Below are 22,042 nucleotides of genomic sequence, written 5' to 3'. Positions count from 1 at the left end.
AGAACCTGAGACCCTTTCATTCATATGCGACAGCTTTGTTCAAATTTGGGGCTGGTCTACCAGCACACGATTTTTTTCAGTGGACAAGGAAGTTTGTTTACGTTAATTATGTGCATTTTTATTGGTCATTTCTTACCTGTGCGGACAGCAACGCCTACACTGCATCAAATGACATAACCTAGGTAAAGTACACCCCTCGCAGCATTACTTAATACTTTCCAACAAGTATCCAAGCACTACAAAAACTAACAAACTTGAGACATTGACACCGAGCGATGAGTCACATCTTCACGCCATTCTTTCTCTTTCGCGAACCCAAAGTGTTTCCACCTTTAAGGAAAAACCTCTGAATGCATGCATGAGCTATTTCAGTAATGTATCTCCTTTATTTTAATTCATCGCATCTAATTCCAGCTTTTATTTGTTTCCACTCATCCATCTCTGCCACAATCTTGCATTTATTCCAAGAAGTTCAGTGCAAAAATGAAACAAGAGAAGATTGAATATGAATGGCTTATTGCAGAAAGGGACCTGAGTCACATTTTTGAGGTATCAGAGTTAATGGTATTTTTGATTTTAGTGCAGAAAGGACGTCAGTCACACGAGGCTATAGCCAAGAAAATGCACAGTGAAAAGTGTACTTTAATGCAGAAAGGTACCCGAGTCACTGACTCGGGTCCTTTTCTGCAATAAACCTAGCTACTCCATAGCGACGAACAATGGTCCCTTTTCACAGAGAAAGAGAAATAACTGTGTGGAAAATAAACTTGGCAACTCTGAAACAAGTGATGTGCGATTTCCTAAAAAAAAAAGTTCGTCTGTAGAGGGTGTTATGTGTTAGTGCAGAGCAGTGGCAACTGTTGTTAGAGGTTTTGTTGCTTGTATTACAGATATGCAGGATGATAGTAGTGTTAGTGACGTGAGCGTTGACAGTCCAAGAAAACGTCGGAAAGGAATTCGACATCCGGAAACATATAGAAGTGCAAGGGTGAATGGACAGGAGTATGTGAACTACATGGGTGTTACAACACCTGCAAAAAGAGTGCGGTCACTGTGTAAGTGCCCCCCAAAATGTTATGAACAATTCAACGAAGACGAACAACGTGCAGTGTTTGACATATTGTATAGAATGCAAAGTAAAGTTGAACAGGATATACATTTGCAGAGAATGATCCATGTTGAAAATGTTAAGACACATTGTCCACGCAAAGAAGATGGTGCATTACACAAAAAGTTGTTTAAGGACCACGTACTACTGGCAAGTAGCAAAATACAAGTTTGTCGTGAGGCGTTTGCGGAAGTTGCTGTTAGAGGGCAAAATACCTCATGATATGCGTGGACAGAGCAAAAGTGGGAATATGATGAAGGCTGGGGATCTACAGGCAGTGGATGGACATATCGCGTCTTTTCCAATTAAACGTGGACATTATGCAAACATCAAATACCTACATGAAAACCTGTCAATTCAAAAGATGTATGAACTGTTTAAAGAAAAATACCCTACTTCCAGAATAAAATCCAGTTTCTACTACAAGTATTTTAAGGAAAATTTTGTGTTTTGTTTTGGGAGGCCACAGTTGTGGTGTCTGTGAAGAACAGACTAACAGAATTAAGAGTATACTCTTAAATGAATGCAAAAGGAGTTGCTGCTGCCGAATTAATAGTTCATAAAAAACGATCAAACAAGTTCTACACAGCACTGGAGGAATCTGCAACTTTGTCTCGTTCTAGGGAAGATACAGTGGGGCTGTGTTTCGATTTCATGCAAAATCTGGACCTACCAAAAGTTCCTGTACAAGACATGTTCTATTTGCGTCAGCTTACTGTAAATACGTTTTGTGTGTTTAACATGAAAACAGGACATTCTCAGTTTTACCTGTATCATGAAGGACAAGCAGGCAAAGGACCAAGTGCCGTGGCATCTTTCCTGTTAGATTATATTGCAGACTATGTGCCTCTTAGTGTTACAGAATTGCATCTTTTCTCGGATAATTGTCCTGTACAAAATAAAAATCACACATTGTGTTGCGTTCTACTAGCATTAACGGACACTTGGCAGATTTCACAAAATCGTGCATCATTTTCATATCAAAGGTCACTCATATCTTCCATGTGACCGGAAGTTTAGTGTGATTCGATGTCCCATCAGACGTTGTAGCCATATTTATACGTTGTATGAACTGTGTACGCTAATCTGTAATGCAGCTTGGGGCGGTAAAAATACTGTCAAACTTATTGACACCAGTAACATTATTGATTTCGCAACGTGGTGGCCTCATGTCTACAAAAAAAATGTGGCATCTGTGGAAACTACCATGTGTTCCTACAAGAATAGGCAGTGTTTTCAGATTTCCATACTGAATACTGTGTTGAACATAAGGGTACTGTCAAGGTTTCCAAATTCATCAAGGGTTTGACATTTCACACCTATCTGTCCAAAGGTGCAAGAATTATAATTCCTACGCCACGTACGTTCCCAGTTGCATGTATGCCGATCAAGCTTACTAAATTGAAGGACATACGAACTCCCTTGTCGTATGTACCAGACGATGTCAAAGGATTTTATGAAGATATTCTTCAGTGGCCCACTCCACGCGCCAATGAAACAGACTCAGATGTAGAGTAACACATGCATGTATGAGCTCGTACATTATTGTACTTCAAACACCGACAATAAAGTCCAGAAAGTGCAGTACACTCTTATTTATTGATGAATCTATAATTTCCTGTGGCATATATAACATATTCTAACCTAACCTAGCATATGTGGCAACGACAAACGGGCGTTTGTAGGACATTTCTCGTCTTATTTCACACAGTTTCCACTTTTATTGCAGAAAGGTACCGGAGTCACAACTTTTTTATCTCCACTGTCTCTAGCAGCATACTGCAGGGGGGCGCATTGAGGGTTGCAAAATTAACTATTCATTATGCTGAATGTTTGAGCCAACAACAGCACATTTCTTTCTTACAATATCAATATTATTCGATTTTTCTTGTTTTTCTCAGAATTGTGCAAAAGTGACTCAGGTCCCTTTCTGCAATAAGCCATTCATATGTAATGTGTACGCTTCAAACTTGAACCCCACACAGCAACACTGGAAGGGAGGAAGCAGAGAGAACGGAGCCTTGTCCCGTGGCTTCTGTGAGAGAACGAACTGTGCATGATCGTTGGGTGGAGACATAGGTTCTGCAATATCCTGTTCCATGTATTTTGCCCTATTCCCACCTCAAGCTTCTGCTCCCGCACGAAGCTTTCACAATGGCATGAGCTGTTCTGTGGGGGTTAAACTGAGGGTCTGTATCAGGGCACCCAATTCGCGGTTTCTTCTTCTCAGCAAGAGAGTTCGCCGTGCTTCGGACACAAATACATGACTTATTGTGTAGAAATTTTAGCGAATTAATGTAGACATTGTTTATTGTTCATTCTTGAGGTGATTATCTTATATTACTGGGGGTTCACTGATCCTGTGCACTATAGGGCCAACCGTGCCTGATCGCATGGCATTTTTGCAGTCCCTGTGAAAGACCAAAATGCCGTAAAAGTATCAGTTGGTATCAGAAGATGAATTCCAACTGATACCGATGCCACTGGTATCATATCGGAGATACCGATACATCGGTATCGGCTCAGCCCTAATATTTACGTGTAGTTGCAGATTCAACCAATCAATGTCGTAGGTTGTTCACATGTTGATCTTAAAAATATATCTTGAAACTCTCTTGCACATTTTAAAATATATTCAGCAACAATACCTCACTGCAAAGGTAGGTTGTCCATGAGTATATTATTTATTCAAATTGTGGATGGACATGGCCACCTTTAATTTAGAGCATAATCATTATAAAAATTGTAGTTTAATATATAGAAGGGTTGAGCTGATATGAAACTTTGGCTGACACGATAAAGTACTGATATAATTGATTGATTGATTAATTTGCCTTATTTTATGAAATTGATGAATGGGCACTCAGAAACATTCATGCCCAGACAGGGATTCGAACTCGGGACTCCTGGGTACCAATATAAAATTTACTGATATTCTATTGATCTGATATAAAATTCCAAATGGTCCTGAAGAACTAGAATGGATCATTATACTCCTTAAGATATTAATGTTTCGAAGTTGCATATTTTAAAAAGTGGGGCATGGAGATTTATCCATAAAAATTTTTACAAAATGTCAGATTTTTGCACAAAATTATAAGATATTAGTAGATATGTATCAGATCGGTAAAAGAATTGGAAATTTTACTGATAAACCGATACACCAATATGTCTATATCAGCTGATACCAATAGAGTACTCATTAACCTGTCAAATCCCTAATGGGGAATGTAATTTGTTTTTTTTTTCAAAAAGGGACACAATAGGATTTTCCAAATTAATTGGAAGTATCAAAGATTGATTGATGTAAATAATGAATTCATTGTTGGAAATTTCTGATAGGAGTAGGTTTCTGAAGGAAAAATACAATACATTTTATGTACAATTTATTTATAAAAAGCTGTTGATTATTCTGCTTACATGCTATGATTTTTTTTTCTGTTCTACTACACAGATAATACAGTATCAGTATCTTGACTGAATTGTAACACTGTTACATGATGTGGAATGTTTTTTCCTTTTTTTCTAATGTTTGTATTATAATATTTGATACAGTGAAACCTTGCTTATCCATATTGAGATGCTTGTAATTAAAAGATTAAAAGATCTTTCGAAATCCATGACATCATTATAAGAAGTTTTAATGAAACTTGGAAGGTTATGTTTATCAAGGTGGTTATACTGATATCAAGATAAAATTCAAGTAAAATTTCAATAAAAAAGCACATAACTTACATTTATTGTTTACACAATTAGCAGGGGGAAAAACATGTGGAAACTATCACATTTCTGATAGGTTGTAATACATTTAATAAGAAAGCAATGGAGGGAGAGAAAAATATAACTCTTCTCAGGCAGAAATTAGTTCCTGGTATAAAGTATAGTCAACAGCATGGGAGATACTTAAAATTTTCACTGTTGATCACTTTTAGATCAAACTACTGTATTGAAAATTATTCACAAATAAAGTTTACACAGAATTCACATTTAATTCTAAGCAGCAAAAGTTCAAGGAATTTCTATTATTGCTGAATTTCAGATTGTAAAATCAGGGTTCCACTGTATATTGGAATGACTGTGATGGAATCATGAATATTAAAAATTTAATTCAATGACTGCACTGTGTTTATATGACTAACTGTATTATCTGTTATAAACAACTTTTACTTTGGTGTAAATGGAGGACACAATATGACTCGCAGATTTTTCATCTTCTGCATGCAACAAACTTTCAGGCACAAAATTTAGGATTCCCACTCTTCATCTTGAGTCAAAAGGCACTGTTTTGGCATACAATCAGATTGTCACTCTTAACAGTTTGCTGTAGTGTACACATTTAAAACCACACTTCCTTACTGACAAGATACATGTATATTTTGACATTATTTGAATATCTTGAAATGATATTTGACTAACTAACACAAATAACCATCTTACTTTTGTAATGTGTATGGTCCACTTACCAGCAAAATTAAGTTCAAAACATGAACGTAAAAAAAAGGACAACACAAAACTTATATTAACACTTCTTACTTTATGAAACTTAATATGAAGTGTATTTGAAACAGTTGAATACAAGATTTAAAAAATCAAAGAACAGATATTTACTTATGTCAAAGACCATGCAGTTTGTAATCTTACCAACAAATAGTAAAAAAACAACAACTGTAAACACACAGGTATCTTACAAAATAAAATAATCTTATTCATACAATGGCAAACTTTTAAAGTGTACAAGTTAAGAAGAAATAAATCAACATTTCTTAATGAAATAAACGTCAAACTTATAAAATCTGTACAATACTAATTTGTATCATCATTGTAAAAAGTGGTTGCCCATTTTTCTGACAAAAAATATATTTAAATAATCAATATGATCCAGTGCATGATTTTGAAAACCTAAAATCACTAATTCATTTACATAGTCCTTTGAGGTTTGTTTAGATGCTCCCCATCCCACTAATTTTATAAATCCATGAGTTTCAACAAAAACCTCATCACTTGGTATTGTGTTGAAGAAATGGCAACCTCTCATTTACCACAATATGAATCAAAGTTCAACTTCATGATAAAAATGCTACTTAAGTTTTAAGTATTCAATAATTATGTGTTTTATTGACAAGTATAATTACAGTCCATGGGCCTAACACAACCCCCTCTCAATTGAAAATATCATGCATGCTTTTTTCAGCATTCTATTATAAAGAACAGTGAATTTAGAGCTACTTACAAAGAAAAACTAGATCAAATATGACAATGTATTCTTCACATACAAAACAATAAAATATGACTGAATTAGCAGCCTTAACAGTTTGTTATAGATTACTATTAATACCAAGTAACCCTTCTCATGTAAAAATGAACAAAACAGTAGAAAAAAAATCTTTCATTGTTGACTGTTCCAGTCTTTGTTCTCTAACAAAGGAGAATCATGAATTATTTAGTGCAATTATGTCAAGATTAGAGTAATACAGTCAACAATAAAATAGTTAGTACTGACCACATGATAACATATATCCAAGATTTAAACAAAATATTATGTGTACATAACTTACACTGAAGAAAATAATACAATTGAATTCTCTTATGAGATCTAAACCAGTGTGTGTGCATATATCATTTTTAATAAAAATACTTTCAACTCTGACAACAAAATGAATCATTTATTTTATTGAGGAAAAAGTTAAAGCTGCCTCTGAAATATTCCCCCAAATATCTTTGCAAGGTAAACTGCATTTTGGACATCCACCCCTGATGCAATAATAATAAAAAAAGGCCATGATGAATATTTTAAAATATTATTTATTCACCACACACACTGTTTTATTTTATTTATTCTAACTTACAACTCCACAGTCTCATTTAAATTATTTCATACAATAAATAACATAAAAAATCTTACAAATATAAATGTGACACTTACAGTTCAATCAAAAATAGAACAATAGAAAGGATTAACACAATTCAACAAAATGCTGATGAAATGTGGCATTGTGTTATCTTGACAACAGCTATTGCTGTAAAGTGATATCAGAATGGGACGGAAGCTGTTATCTAAGCCACACCCCTTCATACCCCTTGAAAACAGTGATGTAAGAGAAGTTCTTTTGCTGTTGGTCGAAATTCTGCGTTGACTTGAAGGCACTGCAGGATCAAATCTTGTGCTGACGGAGAGAGGTTCTCTGGTATGGAAGGAGGTTCTTGGCTGCAGGCAATCTAGAAGGATTATAGATTTATATATAATTAGTACTCCATTGTTATCAATAAATATTAATTAAGGCATGCATTATTTTTGGTTAGTAAGAATCTAAAATTTTGGAACAAATATGGACCAAATTTCAGGTCTAAATTTAGTAAAATGACATTTTGATGTCATTCATAATCATCAGCTATGTGAAATGCATAGACTTAAAAGTTTATTTCTTTTTAAATAAATTTATTTTTCATCTCACATTTTGCCACATAATTAATCCATGTTCAGTAGGGCTGAGCTGATACCACCACTTGCCAATACCAATGCCAATACTTGTATAATTTCAGTTTAAAATAACAAAAGGTGGCACTGGCCCCTGTGGCAGTTATGACACCAGGGGTCCTGCGTTTGAATCCTTGCCTGGGCATGGATGTTTGTGAGTGTCCATTCATCAATTTCATCATTTCATCACTCATTCCAATCTTCGCAAATTAGCCAAAAGTGGCACAAAAGGCGAAGTAAAATAAAGCAAATCAATCAATCAACAAAGGCTAGTTACTGAGACATCATATCACATTCTATTAATGACATTAAATAACTTCCAAATTATTCTCATGTAGCATTAATGCACTTTACAATGTATTCTGACATTTTTTGTGAACAACTTCTTTCTAGACGCAGAGGATGCAAAAGAAGAAGAAGGAGTTTTTGATACAAGAAAAGGCATATGATAGCATGGACAGAATAAGGATTTGGAAGGCTCTACGCGAGAAAGGAGTCGAGGAAGAGATAGTGTGTAGAGTGCAGAGCACATACAAGTCCAACCAGAGCTGTGTGAAGACACCAGTGGGAAGAACGAAGTGGTTCAGTATAAGTAATGGACTAAAACAGGGAAGTGCTCTTTCCCCACTGTTCTTCATAATTACAATTTATGCAATTAAAAAGAGGTGGGGAAGAAGATAGGAGAGGAAGAGATGAAGGCCCTGTTGTTTGCTGATGACTTAGTAATATGGGGGAACAGGGAAGAAGAAGTACAGAGACAGCTTGATAGTTGGAAAGAGGAAATCAGAAGAGCAGGAATGAAATTTAATGCAGAAAAGAGTGAGGTGCTAATAACAACAAGAAACAGAGCCAGAAATGAACCAAGAATAAAGATGGACATGGAAGAGTTGAGGGTAGTGGAGAGTTTCAAATATCTAGGAAGCATAATTGAGAGAAGTGGAAGAATAGATGAGGAGGTAAACAGAAGAGGACAAATGGGTGGTGGACTATATCAAAGTGTTTGAAGAATAATATGGAATAGGGATATACCTATGAAATGCTAGAAGGTAATATACAACACATAGTATGTGCCAATAATTATGTATGGAGCAGAGACTTGGACAATGACAGGGAGAGATAAAAAAAAAGATGCAGACAGTGGAGATGAAATGTTTAAGGAGTATATTGGGGAAGACTAGAAGGGATAGAATAAGGAATGAAGAGATTCGACAGACAGTGGGTGTGGTGAAGCTTCAGGACAGGATAGATCAGGCACACATGAGGTGGTTCAGACACATGAAGAGGATGGATACAGAAAGACTACCAGTAAGAGCTTACAATGCACAAGGAGTGGGAATATGGCCAAGGGGGAGACCAAGATGTCGGTGGAAAGAGCAGATAGTGAAGAGTGTTAGGAGAAGAAAACAAGATTGGAACACCATGGAAAGAGAGGAGTGGTGGAAGACGAGGAAAAAGTGAAGAGGCTTGACTTCTATGCCGACCCAGCCAGAGGCAGGAAACGGCAAGGGATGATGATGATGATAGTATCGGTATCAGCTCAGCCCTAATATTGAGGGACTTCTGCATATCTTGCACCCACAGAAAAAATGTGGTCAGCAAATGAACTCTAATATTTTTGTTTAAATTAAAAATCACTTCCCACTTTTCAAAACACCTAAAATGAAAATTTTCAGTGGGTAATCTTATATTTCATTCTTCTACCATGAACTACATATGGATGTCCCTAAAAATACCACATTGATTTAGTGGTAAAATTGCCAATCTGATATTTTTTCAATAGTCTGTAGTTGAGTGCACAAAGCTCTTTTTTTAAAAAATATACAGTATATTTTCCAAAGGCAAAATTCTTCAGTGAAATAGCTGCATTAGGCAAGTGTATTACTCATGAAATGTTGATTGTTTTACATCAGATCTATACACTATTTGTTATCAGTAGGGAACTTGATTTTTCAAATACACATCACTTAACAAAAGTGTTTACATAATAATAAGGATATCCATTTGCAAATATTGCCACTGCAGTCATGATGGTGCCCATGTGTACTGAGTTTGTTGTTTCTTTGGCAAGGAACAGACACCATTTTCAGACATTTGAACAATGTTTGAGCATCGTGCTGTGTTTATAATGTTTAAGAATGTCAAGATGACTGCTGTACAGTGGAGGCGATTAGGGGGGCAGTTGCCCCTCACTTTTTGCCACTTTTGCCCCCACACTATGCTAAATTTTTTCTACAAAGGGAAATATATTGTCTTTCGCTTTTTCCTGGGCTGTTTTCTACCTGTCGAAGTACAGAAATTCAGCTCACCTTTCGCCAATGACTATTTTCCTTCTTTTAAAACTTGGCCTCCCCAATGGCACAGTGGTAGCATCATCACCTTGTAATCAAGGGGTCCCGGGTTCGATTCCTGGTGGAGGTTCGGGTCCCACTATAATTGTAGGTCCAGTCCCGATTAGCCTTACTGTGCATAAAGTGGACTTAAACAACAAATCAATCCAATCCAATTCTTTTAAAACTTGAGAAACCATCCATTTAGATACCCCTGTGGTGGCGCTTGTGGTCTCGACAACATTATACTTAAGTTTATGTAACTCCTTCTGATTTCGCAAATATGTTGCAACATTGTAAACAATTTCTCTGGCCTGTCCTCTAAGGGGCTTTCCAGAGCAGATTGTGGATTTTGTTGGACCCGGCACGATTTGATTTTTGCATTTCAAAAATATGCAGCCAAGAGTAAAGAGCAAGAACATTTCAATGCTTTAAGAAAGAACACAGGCAAGCATGTTATCAGATTGCCGTCTCGTAGTGATTGTTGTACGATAAACAAAATAACCCCCACCCCACTCGGCTTAAAAAAAAAAACAACAGGCCACTGCTTGATGTCGCATTTAGAAAATGAAGTCATTCACCCACAAGTTTTTCTTCATTATAAACCTTGAAGCACATGCGTACTACTACAGTTTACGATCCGCGCACCCCACGCATTTTCAAAGACCAGATTAAATCAAATGAACCACTGATAAACATATGAGCCGGCACCGTCAGTCCACACAGTAAAAATCGTTTGTCATATTTGTTTTAGCTTAATTTTGCTGAGTTGGCACCACTCATACTCTCAAGGCCAGACCAGTAGGTAGAAGAGTTGTGGGGAGGATGACATAATAGGAAGTGCTCCGCAGTGATCTGCGCATATCGGGACTTAACTTGTCAGGCTGTAGGCCAGTGTGTTGGCCTTTTTGGGATATAACGAGCACAATGATGACTACTTGAACTGTAGGTCCGTAGTCACAGGCAACTAGGGTGTCGTTTGCAACCAGTGAATTGAAGCAGCAGTCCATGGAGTCGACTGGATGATGAAGCCAAAGTTCCTACCATTTTCTTTGTATCACAGGCAGCATCAATGGTAGTAACTATGTTGAAATGTAGGGTACAGTGTGTACATCAAATGGCAATATACGTGGTTTGTAAATATATTCTTGTTTTTTTCTTTTTCTTAATAGCTCACAAGAACTTACTTTCTTGATAACCCTCATGGAAGAGTTGGACAAATTAATATGAACAACCATATGAAATAGGCCATAGATTCATGCTTGTAGTACAGAAATCTGCCACCTAAAGTGGTATTCGTAGAACTTAAGACCTTCTGTAAACAAAAGCATGTGTACCTTAACAGTGTTGCCAACTTATGAAAATAAAATACTCCACATAGCCACTAGCCACAAGGTGCAAAGACATTCCATTTGTCAAACGATGCGGAATAAGCACTGATGACCTGTTGAGAGTTAAATGTATGTATGTAAAAAATGAAAAATCAAAATGTACATCTTGCCTGGTGGCTGACTTTTGGACTCGCCACTGAAGTTCCCTGGTTCAAATCCCAGCATAGGTGTTATTTGTGAGTGTCCCTTCATCAATTTCATCTGACGATCATTCATCCTCATTGTTGGGTTTAGCCAAAAATGGAAGAAAAGCAATGCTAAATAGGATTCGATTTTGGGAAGCGATAGGATCACGACACGTAGTGCTTGCAGTCCCGATTACATACCACGATCTAACCGTTCGACTTGTATACTTTTATTTTTCCTGTAAAGGGAAATTATTAGTGAACAGTGACAGTGAAGTGACGTGATACAGTGATTGAGTGTAGTGAAGCTTATAACAGGAAGTGAAATAGGCCCGATAAATCATGGCTGGGAATCATACTCAGAAATGGATGCCGAGAAAAGCCCACACAAACGTTCTAGAGAAGACATGGAAGATGTTCACCCAGACAAAATATCACGTAGTGATCTTATAAATGTGCCCAACCCGATCCCACCTACCTACTGGTATGATGATGATATGACGGGTCCTTACATTATCCTCCTTGACGGTATAGACCAAAACGAAAAATACCTCGCAGCCGGGAGTGTTGGTAATTACCTCCACAAGAAGGAAGTCAAAGTCCAACTAGTGGAACATGCGGTCGTAATTGCGTCCGGGTAACTTTCCCAACGCCAAATCTTCCAACAAGTTTTTAACTCGCAATGCAATGCATAAAGACATGGCAGTTAAAGCTAGAATTCCATTATCTTTAGTGCAAAGGGAAGGACTAGTATTCGGTATAGCACACGACGTTTCCGAACAGGACGTTCTCGATGGTTTCAAGTGCCCTATTCCAGCCCTAATTGCTAAAAGAATACAAAAAAAAAAACCTGTGGAAAGAGGATGGTTCTTTTCAGTTAGTTCCAACTAAACTATTTTGCATTACCTTTCAAGGTAGTATTCTGCCGGCCAAAGTCATGATTAACAGTGAAATATACGAGGTATGCCCACGTATTAGGTCAGTCCAACAATGTTCCAAATGTTTCCGGTACAGACATCTCCATTTGGTTTGTAAATCAAAATCAAAGTGGGCAAAGTGTGGAATGGACAACCAGCAAGATGACTGTGAACTCCCGAGACATGCATCAATTGCAAGTTACCCCATTCAGCCTTAGACCACAATTGTGCATGCTGGTGGCTAGAATCAGCCATTCAAATGAGAATGGCAGAACAAAACATTTCATATCAAGAGGTGAAATGAAGAATGCAAGCCATATTCCTCCCTCCTCCCACTCGAGATGATGTTTTTCAACCCCGAGTGACAAAAGAGACATTCCCTGACTTGCCAACATCCCGAACAAGACCTTTCCTTCCAAACCAGACCTTGAACTCCTCACACAGGAACTTTGCTAATATATTTTACCCACTGCAAAATCAGACTGAAAGAGACTTTCCAGCAAATCAGGAAACCCAACCATCAATAGACTCTTATCGATTCAAGGTGAAATCCTCTAAGACACTTCCTAACAAACGCAAAAACAGACAATCCAAAACCCGACCTTCACAGATGATAGACATACTTCGAAGACAGAGATGGGAAGACGATGACGTAGAAATAGAGTCCCATGAAATAGAAATAGACCCTGCTGTATTGATCTCACATTAACTTCTACAAGCTTGTACCATATTTTTCATTGGGTAAAGGAACAAGATCTCTGTGGCAGTGATCATTCCCCCATATTACTTATAGCCCGTCGATCAGTTCCCACACATTTGTTGCCAGAAAATAGGGAGTTGGTACCAGTGAAACGTTGGACCAAAGCTTCAATACACTGGGCCTCATTTAAAGCACACTTTACATGCATTTATGATCAAACACTACCCCAAATTAATGAAATTGTAACATACAATTTTTTTTTCCATATGATTACAGCTGCAATAGACAATAGTGCTACTCGAAGTCAATATTGTAGTCCAATCAAATACCCTTCCCTCAGTTGGTGGACCCGAGATTGTGAATTAATAAAACATACAAAAAAAGCTCAATTAAAACTATACGAACGAAACCCCTCACCGGGAAAAAAAAAACTCGAACTCAAGCGACTGGAAGCCAAAACGAAGAAAACATATTTAAAAGCTAAAAGAGAAGCATGGAATTCCTTTTATAACTCTCTAGATCGAACAGATAGCCAGATAGTACAGATTGTTCTATATGGCATAAATTTAATTCTATTCGGAATCTGGCCCAACCAAAAATGAAAAACCTCGATCGCAAGTGGGAAGCAGACTTAATGCAAATACTCACCCCCCCTCCCCCCTCTGTATGCGATCAAGATACAACATCTTTTGATATGAATTTCAATTTGAACGACGATTTTCCGTCTGTTACTGATACAGAAATACAACAAATTTCCGAAATTTTGCTGCTAAACACTTCCCTGGGATATGACGGTATTACGTATGACATGCTCAAACACCTGCCGTATACAGGTATACAAATAATTACTCAAATATTTAATAACGTTTATCGCACCAGAAGAATCCCAATAGAGTGGTGTCATCATATAGTATTTCCCATACTGAAACCTAACAAACCTCCCGAGGAGGCAAAGTCATACAGACCAATAGCATTAAATACCTATCGTAACCAAACTTTTCGAAAGAACACTAGAACATCGAATTAACTGGGCATTGGAAAAGAATAAGTTCTTTCCACCAACACAAATAGGTTTTTGCATGCAGCATGGCAGCCAAGATGCCGTAGCTACCCTCACAGTAGAAATTCAAAATAGCCAGATTACTAAAGAAGATTGCTTTGGCCTATTCACTGACATAGAACATGCTTACAATTATGTTCAAATTCCGATATTATATAAAATTATAGATAAAATAAACATACACCCCGCAGTAGGGACCACAATTTGGAATTTATATCACAAACAAAATTTAAATTTCTGGTTTGAAGATATAGCTCGAGCCCGTATAGCTCGAACAGGGATCCGTCAGGGTTCGCCCTTTAGCCCACTTCTATTCAATATCTATACCCAACATATACATCACCTAAACATACACGGCTTTAAAATGTTACAATATGCCGATGACCTTTGCTGCTACAAATGCACCCTCGACGCCACACAAGGCATACTCGCCCTAAAGAAAACCGTAACAATTCTCACAGCTTACCTCAGTACCCTAGGACTAATCATTTCCATACCAAAATCCAAAATAATTATTTTTAACTTGCAAAAAATGGGCAGTTACCTCAACAACATTAAAGAACTCCAGCACATTCCAGTAGTTGAAAATGTAAAATGCCTGGGAGTATACTTCGATAGGAAACAAAATTGGGCAAGGCATATACAATATTTAAAGGGAAAGGGGAAAAAAATTGTTAATATACTTCGCTGTATTTCAACAACAAAGTGGGGGAGTGTACTTCAAGCACTATCACAAACAGCGTATAAGTTAAGGGTCTTTCCCTATCTTATTCTCCACATCATGCTAGAAGTTCAACAAAAGGATCTGTCAGCGACCTTTATGTATATTCGAGCACACAGTGACCTCAATAAATTTCAAGATCGCATTGATGTAATGGCTAAACAAGTGAGAACGAAAGAACAGGTTACCCCGATGCACCTGCCGTACACCGACCTTCTCCCACGGGTCAAAATCAAATTAGAAAAACAATGGGACGATTGGTGCATCAAACAACTAGAAAATACCACTACCTATAAGTGGCATGCACAAGTCGGAAACAACAGTCCTTGGTTTCAAAACATGAATTTACCCCATGCAGTATTAGTGTTTACCATGCGAATGCGTACCGGTCACGTCGTTATACACCCCAGTTCATATACAGTGCCGGTAACTTCCTGTCAGTGTGGAGAACCTACACAATCAATCACCCATTTGTTTCTCCAATGCCCACTTCGGCAACAACATCGCAATTCTCTTTATAAACAATTACAACATGTGGATATCCCATTTCCGATGTCCCTTTTGACTCTACTTTACGAACCACGGACTGACGTCATGTGGGATCTTGTACAGCTTTGCACGGAAACACAAAATCGTAATGTAAACAAACAGACTTGAAATGTAAACAAACTTTCACATAACAAAACACGCATGTGTTTAGACTTTCAAGACATGGTATCAGAAAAAGAAGAGTGTTACTAAAGTGTAGGCGTTCTTTGAGAAAAATGAACTGCTACCAACTAGAACCTCTGGCAGGAAATCGCTAATAGGCGGTGTGTGCCAAAAAAAGAAGATGACGCAATGCTAAATAACAAAAATTAAATACAAAATACAACTAATGACAAATGTGCGTGTCACAACATGGTCGATCTAAATCTCAATGCCAAATGTTCCAGTATTCTCCAGAGTGTACCTCAATGTCTCTAAAGTTACATCATACAAAAACACACTCATATGTCCTTGTCACCCCGTTCGAAAATGCTGGTTTATGCAGCAAAAAACACCAAGGGAAACTAAAATGGCAACTTAGTGAAGCATTGTCCCTGGCAAAAAAAAAAGTGTGGAAAGAAGACGGTAAGATACACAAATATTTTGAGGCAGTCACATTTTCTTGTACTCTACATACTTTATTTGGTGGTAAATTCTTAAATATTGTCACTTCTTTCTCTCCCTTGTTGAGAGGTGTTCCTTTTAATTCAACCTCTCCCACCCTGATGGCCTGCCCTCACCCTCATCGTCACAACTCTTTCACCTCCAAAAGTATTCCGGAGTGTGAATAACTCTGGATTATAGATCGGCTCCTCTGTCCCCCTCCCCCCACAGCATCACCCTCACTGACAATGTGAAATCACACTATCATATGCAGACATGCGACATACCACATCCATTTTTGTACTTGACTTACTTAGTGACAAGTATTGAGGTTGGCAACAGCCTAATAACGGATTTCTTCCGTTCTATAAAAGTACGCTAATGCAAGAAAAATGTGTAAATTACATTGGATATACATTTTAAAATATATTTTCATTAAAGGTTTCTCTAAATAATAATACGTGATGATTGTATAAATTACAACCGATCACGTGAGCAGCAAGAAAATAGCACCAGTTTCTAACATGGCAACTTCCATGCATGCAGGAAGGTCTCTCTCTGTGTTCTCTGAGTTTCTGTCGGAAATACAGCCGTTTGAAAAGTGGCGAGAAGCAGGTTTATATGACATTATGTTGGTGGTATCTGTAGTGCTGCCTCCTAGAGGAAGAAGAAGCAAGCTGCTGTTGCTAGACAAGAGTCTGTGCAAACAGAACCTTGAATGGAGATCGTAGTTTCGATATAATGTAAAGTGTTATGTTGTTTGTGTGTTTCTTAATAAATTCAGTTAATCTTGTTAATATATGTGCTTTCCATCGGACAACATTATGGCGCAGTCACTATGAAAGAACTTTTCACTTCAACAAACTGTTAGAACAATCATAAACGTGTCAGTTTGATGCAATTTGGGCATAACACGGTAAGCATACACTGTTTAAGTCTTATAAAAATAGTGTGATGTAAATATATATATATATCAAGATTCCTTCAAACGTGGAAACAAGTTATAATCATGAAACCTACAAGGGCTTTGTCACGTTCATAGATACATTGTGATCCGAAGCAGATCAAGTATAATTATATGAAAACTCACTTTCCATAGTTATTAGTAGAGTCCGGATGTTCAGGCACTGAAAAGTATTAAAAATGGCAGACAAAAAGGCATCGAAAAATTGAAAAAAAGGCAGTCAAGTTTCAGAAAGAGGCAGTGAAAATTGAAGAGAAGGACTTAAATTCTTCTTAAGTCTTTAAAAATGTATTTACAAAAAATAATTTGAATAACAAGGGTTATTGAAAAATGGAATCAAATAGAAGAAGAGAAATATAATTTTAAAAAAGAGGGAAAAAAAAGGTTAAATGTTTGAAAAAGGCAGCGTAAGGTGAAATAGGCAAAAAAGGCAACATAATGCCTTGTCGGAATGACAAAAGAGGCATAAAAAAGGCAAAAATGTTTGAAAAAGGCAGCGTATGGTGAAATAGACAAAAAAAGGCAACAAAATATTGTTCAGAACGTTAAGAACCTTCGGATTGGTGTACTTTCGTGTTCAATTTTTGTCTACCAGCGTCGGAAACGAATAGGCATTTTGCCTAAAATCCGGGCTCTAGTTATTAGGTTCTACCTTTTGGATTTACATTCATAAATTTGTACACAAACATGATATTTAACGCTTTCGATGAAGATTCAGAGGACATTGAAGATTATCTCTTATGTTTCGAACAGTTGTGTATTATTCAAAAGTTCAGCGATGATCAGCGAGTTCCTATACTCATCGCCTTTATAGGTGCAAAGGCATTTAAAGTCTTGAAGAATGTAGTCGCACCAGACCTTGTACAGAATCTGTCATATTCTTGTCTAAAGGATAGTCTTTTGTCACACTATAAACCTGTAACTAAGTTTGTTGAACGATATAAGTTTCGATGTTGTGTGCAAGAGGAAGGTGAAACAGTTTCTGATTATTTCATAAGGCTGAAGCAACAAGCCATAAAATGTAACTATGACAATTATCTGGATGAAGCTTTGGTTGAACAGATAGTATTAGGCATAAGATCTGAAGTTACTAGAAGAAAGTTGCTTTCAGTACAGTCACTAACCTTTCAGCGATGTCAAGAACTGACATTACAAAATGAAATGTTAGAGAAAGAAACACGATTGTTAATACGATCAGAAAATGTTAAGCCAGAGTCAACAGTTTCACGCACCTCGACCCAATTTCCAAGAACAACAGTACAAGGGGACAAACATACAAAACAAAATAATTATGGTTCATCCACTCTAATGAGTCGAGGAATGAAATATACTGCTTACAGCTGTCCTAACTGTACATACAGACATGATTCTAAAGACAACTGTCCAGCCAAGGATTCTGTTTGTTCATTCTATAGGAAACGTGGTCACTGGCAGAAATGGTGTAGGAAGAGAGAGAAGTTTAAACAGAAACCCAATAGTAATAATAACTTAGGAAAAAACTACTGAACACACAAATTTACAGATGCCAACATCTCAAAGTTCACTTGATGAGCAAACAACATGGTTACCTAGTGTCGTCTTGTACAGTTGTGACTCACACATCATCGGGTCACCTACGTCCGATTATCCTTTATCAAAGAATCCAATGTTAAAGGATTTACTTATTATCGGCAAGTTTATTCAATGTGAGCTCGATACAGGATCTGACGTAACTCTGTTCCAAGCAGATTCATTCAGGAATTGGTTTCCAACGACTGATATTAACCATTCCTCTATAAACATACGAGGAACATATAGAGCCTGTCCTTGCTCTTTCAGTGCAAGGACAGGATGAACTGGAACTTACACACTCTGGATCGACTTACTCACTTCCTGTTATTTTCTGCAAGGAACATCTAAATTATCCACTCATGGGTTGTACCTGGTTAGATATCATTACTCCAGATTGGAGAATGCTACTGTTATGCTCAGAGTCAGCAAGTACTATGATAGTGATACCTACAGAGATTGAGCAACTTCAACACTCGCAGTCAAATTCTGATCAAGTCTTTACTTCTAGCACTGGTGTAGACGTAATGAAGCCAATGTCGAACACCATACACATGCCGTTAAGTGAAGATGCTGCACCTACATCGGATAGCGGATTGTCTTTTAACAAGGAAAGATCAGTTGAAGAAGAAACTTGTCAGTCCGAAAGTCAAGAAAGGTTCAGGTAATAGGTGTCTGGAAGCTAGATCCGTAGGACAACGTAGACAATTTCTTCTTGGCTGGGAGGAAGTTCCTGTTGCTTGTGGATGCTTACAGTCACTGGATAGATGTCTGGCCAGTATCGTCCTTAGATACACCGGAGATCATACGCTGGATTCTTCAGTCGTGCTCGACTCTCGGAATTCCACAAACAATAGTTTCGGATAATGGTCCAGCATTTATCAGCCTCAAGTTCAGTTCCTTATGCCAACAGTTCGGGACTGAACACATCACAATACCGCCGTACCACAGTTCTAGCAACAGCCTTGCAGAGAGGTACGTATGCACGGTGAAGACTGGCATGTTGAAGGTGTTGCATGAACATCCACATCTGACTTCTTTACAGTTCGATGCAAAGTTAGCAGAGTACCTGCTGTTTTTGAGGAATTCCCGGTTGGGAGAGGAACGTAGTCTTCCTGCAGCCTCAGTTCTCACTTTCAGTCCAAGAACATGGTGGAACTGTATACGTGATGATCATAATAGAGATGCCGAGAGGACAGAAGCTCCTCCTCAACAAGCAATAAAATGTAACAACGACAATTATGTGGACAAGAACAGTACACGGGGACAAACATACAAAACAAAATAATTAACAATGGTAACCGTATCTGTCAGGGGGTACCTTAACCCTGGTCGATCGTCTAGGCACATGAGGAGTAGGAGTCGATGTGGGTCTTGGTCGTGGAGCAGCGTCAGCATCTTGGGGTTGATTGTCATCAACGTCTGGTTGGGGTGGGATAATTTTGGAATCCGAATTTCTATTCTCCGCTGCACCATCTGGTCCATGTGGACTATCATCATCCCAGGTTTCTGGACTGTTTTGTTGTCTGTGTGTCCTGTGACGAATCCAACATGAATGTACCACTCTTGGAGTTCCATCGGCAAAGCAAACTTTGTAAAGGTACGACCAAGACCCACATCGACTCCTACTCCTCATGTGCCTAGAAGATCAACCAGGTTAAGGTACCCCCTGACAGATACGGTTACCATTGTTAATTATTATTACTTTTTTTTGTAACTCTGGGGAGGAATGTAATGCTGCCTCCTAGAGGAAGAAGAAGCAAGCTACTGTTGCTAGACAAGAGTCTGTGCAAACAGAACCTGGAATGGAGATCGTAGTTTCGATATAATGTACAGTTTTAGGTTGTGTGTGAGTTTCTTAATAAATTCACTTAATCTTGTTAATATATGTGTTTTCCATTGCACAACAGTATTCTGAGAAAGCAGTAAAGTTAGTGTAGTTGTGTGTCTGCATCTTGTGGTTTCGGTGTGGTGAAAGAAAGGAAAACTACCAAAGTTGTGAGTTACGTGAAGAAACACATTGTTGCTTGCATAAACAAGTACACCGATTTTGAGATAAGCACAATACGGTGCAAGGTGCATTCGTATTTTTTCAATAAAAAAGCTGTCCGCTGTGGGGAAGATATTGGCGAATGTTAATAGTGATGATGACGAGCTCCCCGTTCGACATTAAATTGCCTCTTGTGGAACGTTGAGTTTGTTTTGGGGAAGCAAATTTGACAGACGGCACTCATTGACACGGACGATATGGTTGTTTAGTGCCGAGAATGCCTTCAGTTCAAAAAGGAACTGCTGAATCAAAGTAAGAAAATACATTACTTGCATGAGACATGGGTAAATAATGTGATTATTATTGTCTTATTGTTTTCCAGTGCATGAGAAGCAGAAAGAAATATAAACAGTCTCTTTTTTATTTCTCGGCTTATCTTTGTTTAGCTTCCGCTAAAACTGGCGGTATATTTGTTGCACAAAGGAGCAAACAACTTTGTATGTCAACAATGTTGGGCAATCTTGGAAATTTTACTTTGGCGCTGTCATACTGAGAGAGGAGGGGGAAGGGAGATCTGTTAGCTCAGATAAATAGAACTTTTGGCATAGAAAAATATGTTCATTCTTGAACATGAACACTTATTTAATAACTTCTCGAAAATTTATTATACTTCAATGTGTAGATCTATCAGTTAAAATAGGAATACGTTTTTCCATGTTATGTAAAATTAAAGGTTGGGTGAAGTGCCAGTGAACAGCATATGATGGCCACGGCATTCAAGAACAGCTGACGCAGAGTGATACGTTACTCAAAGTGAGACAGTTTGTTTACAAAGGGTCGTAAGGTTCGTGACTCTGACTGTAGTGGCCATTAAGGTAAATTTATCAGTTTATCAGCAGCAGTCGTATGGGTTGTATGTGAACATTCTACTACCAGTAAAATGCTGACATCTCAAACTTCAAAAGAAGAATGATCATTGGAGCGCACATAGCTTCGGTGATAAAAAAGCCAACCTTGTGGGTGTTGCAAGGAGCATTGTCTCAAATGTGACGACAAAGAAAGTAAGACATCATATTTGAAACAGAACAGTGGGCAAAAAGTTGAAGCTCACAGACAGGTGCTGAATTAGATAGTGACCTGAAAGGTGTCCTCGATAACCTCTGAGATGAACTCCCATCTCCAGGACCCTGTATCAACCAAAATTATCCAACAGGAACTGCATACTGCAAACATTCATGGCAGAGAGGCTATTTCAAAACCATTGGTGACACCTTGCATCTAAAGATATGAGTTTGGTGGTTACGCGCAGATAGGTAATTAACTCTGATACACTTATTATTCATTTTTCCGCGAAAGTTTCTTTCAGCGATCGATTTCGCCACTCATCTGGTGGCTTCATCAGGCGTGAACTGTCTTGCTGAGGCTGGCGTGGTTCCTTCTTCTTCCGCTTGTGCTTGTGGCGGCGCTAGTTGATGCAGCACTTTCACTTTTTGTCGTTCTCGTGCGGGTGTAGAGCTTCCTTCTCTTGTTGCGCCTTGGGGTTTTGGCGCTGCACAAGGCGGTTCCTGATCTTGTCGTCTGCTTT

General features: G+C 38.0%; 1 protein-coding gene across 4 annotated transcripts in view; it reads right to left on the bottom strand.

Moving 5' to 3' along the window:
• Positions 1–4,494: 4,494 nt before the first annotated feature.
• LOC145984146 (mitogen-activated protein kinase kinase kinase 1-like) overlaps positions 4,495–22,042 on the bottom strand; it is a 229,786-nt gene continuing 212,238 nt past the window's right edge. For all 4 annotated transcript variants that reach the window (XM_083117608.1, XM_083117609.1, XM_083117610.1 and 1 more), the window contains exon 15: positions 4,495–7,324. In XM_083117608.1, coding sequence (XP_082973734.1) covers positions 7,178–7,324 — 147 coding nt within the window. In that variant the 3' untranslated portion in view covers positions 4,495–7,177. The remainder of the gene's footprint in view (positions 7,325–22,042) is intronic.

Source organism: Lepisma saccharinum, chromosome 2 (genome assembly GCF_977018435.1).
Source record: "Lepisma saccharinum chromosome 2, izLepSacc3.1, whole genome shotgun sequence".
NCBI classification, from domain to species: Eukaryota; Metazoa; Arthropoda; class Insecta; order Zygentoma; family Lepismatidae; genus Lepisma; species Lepisma saccharinum.
This window is presented reverse-complemented; position numbering and strand designations above follow the sequence as displayed.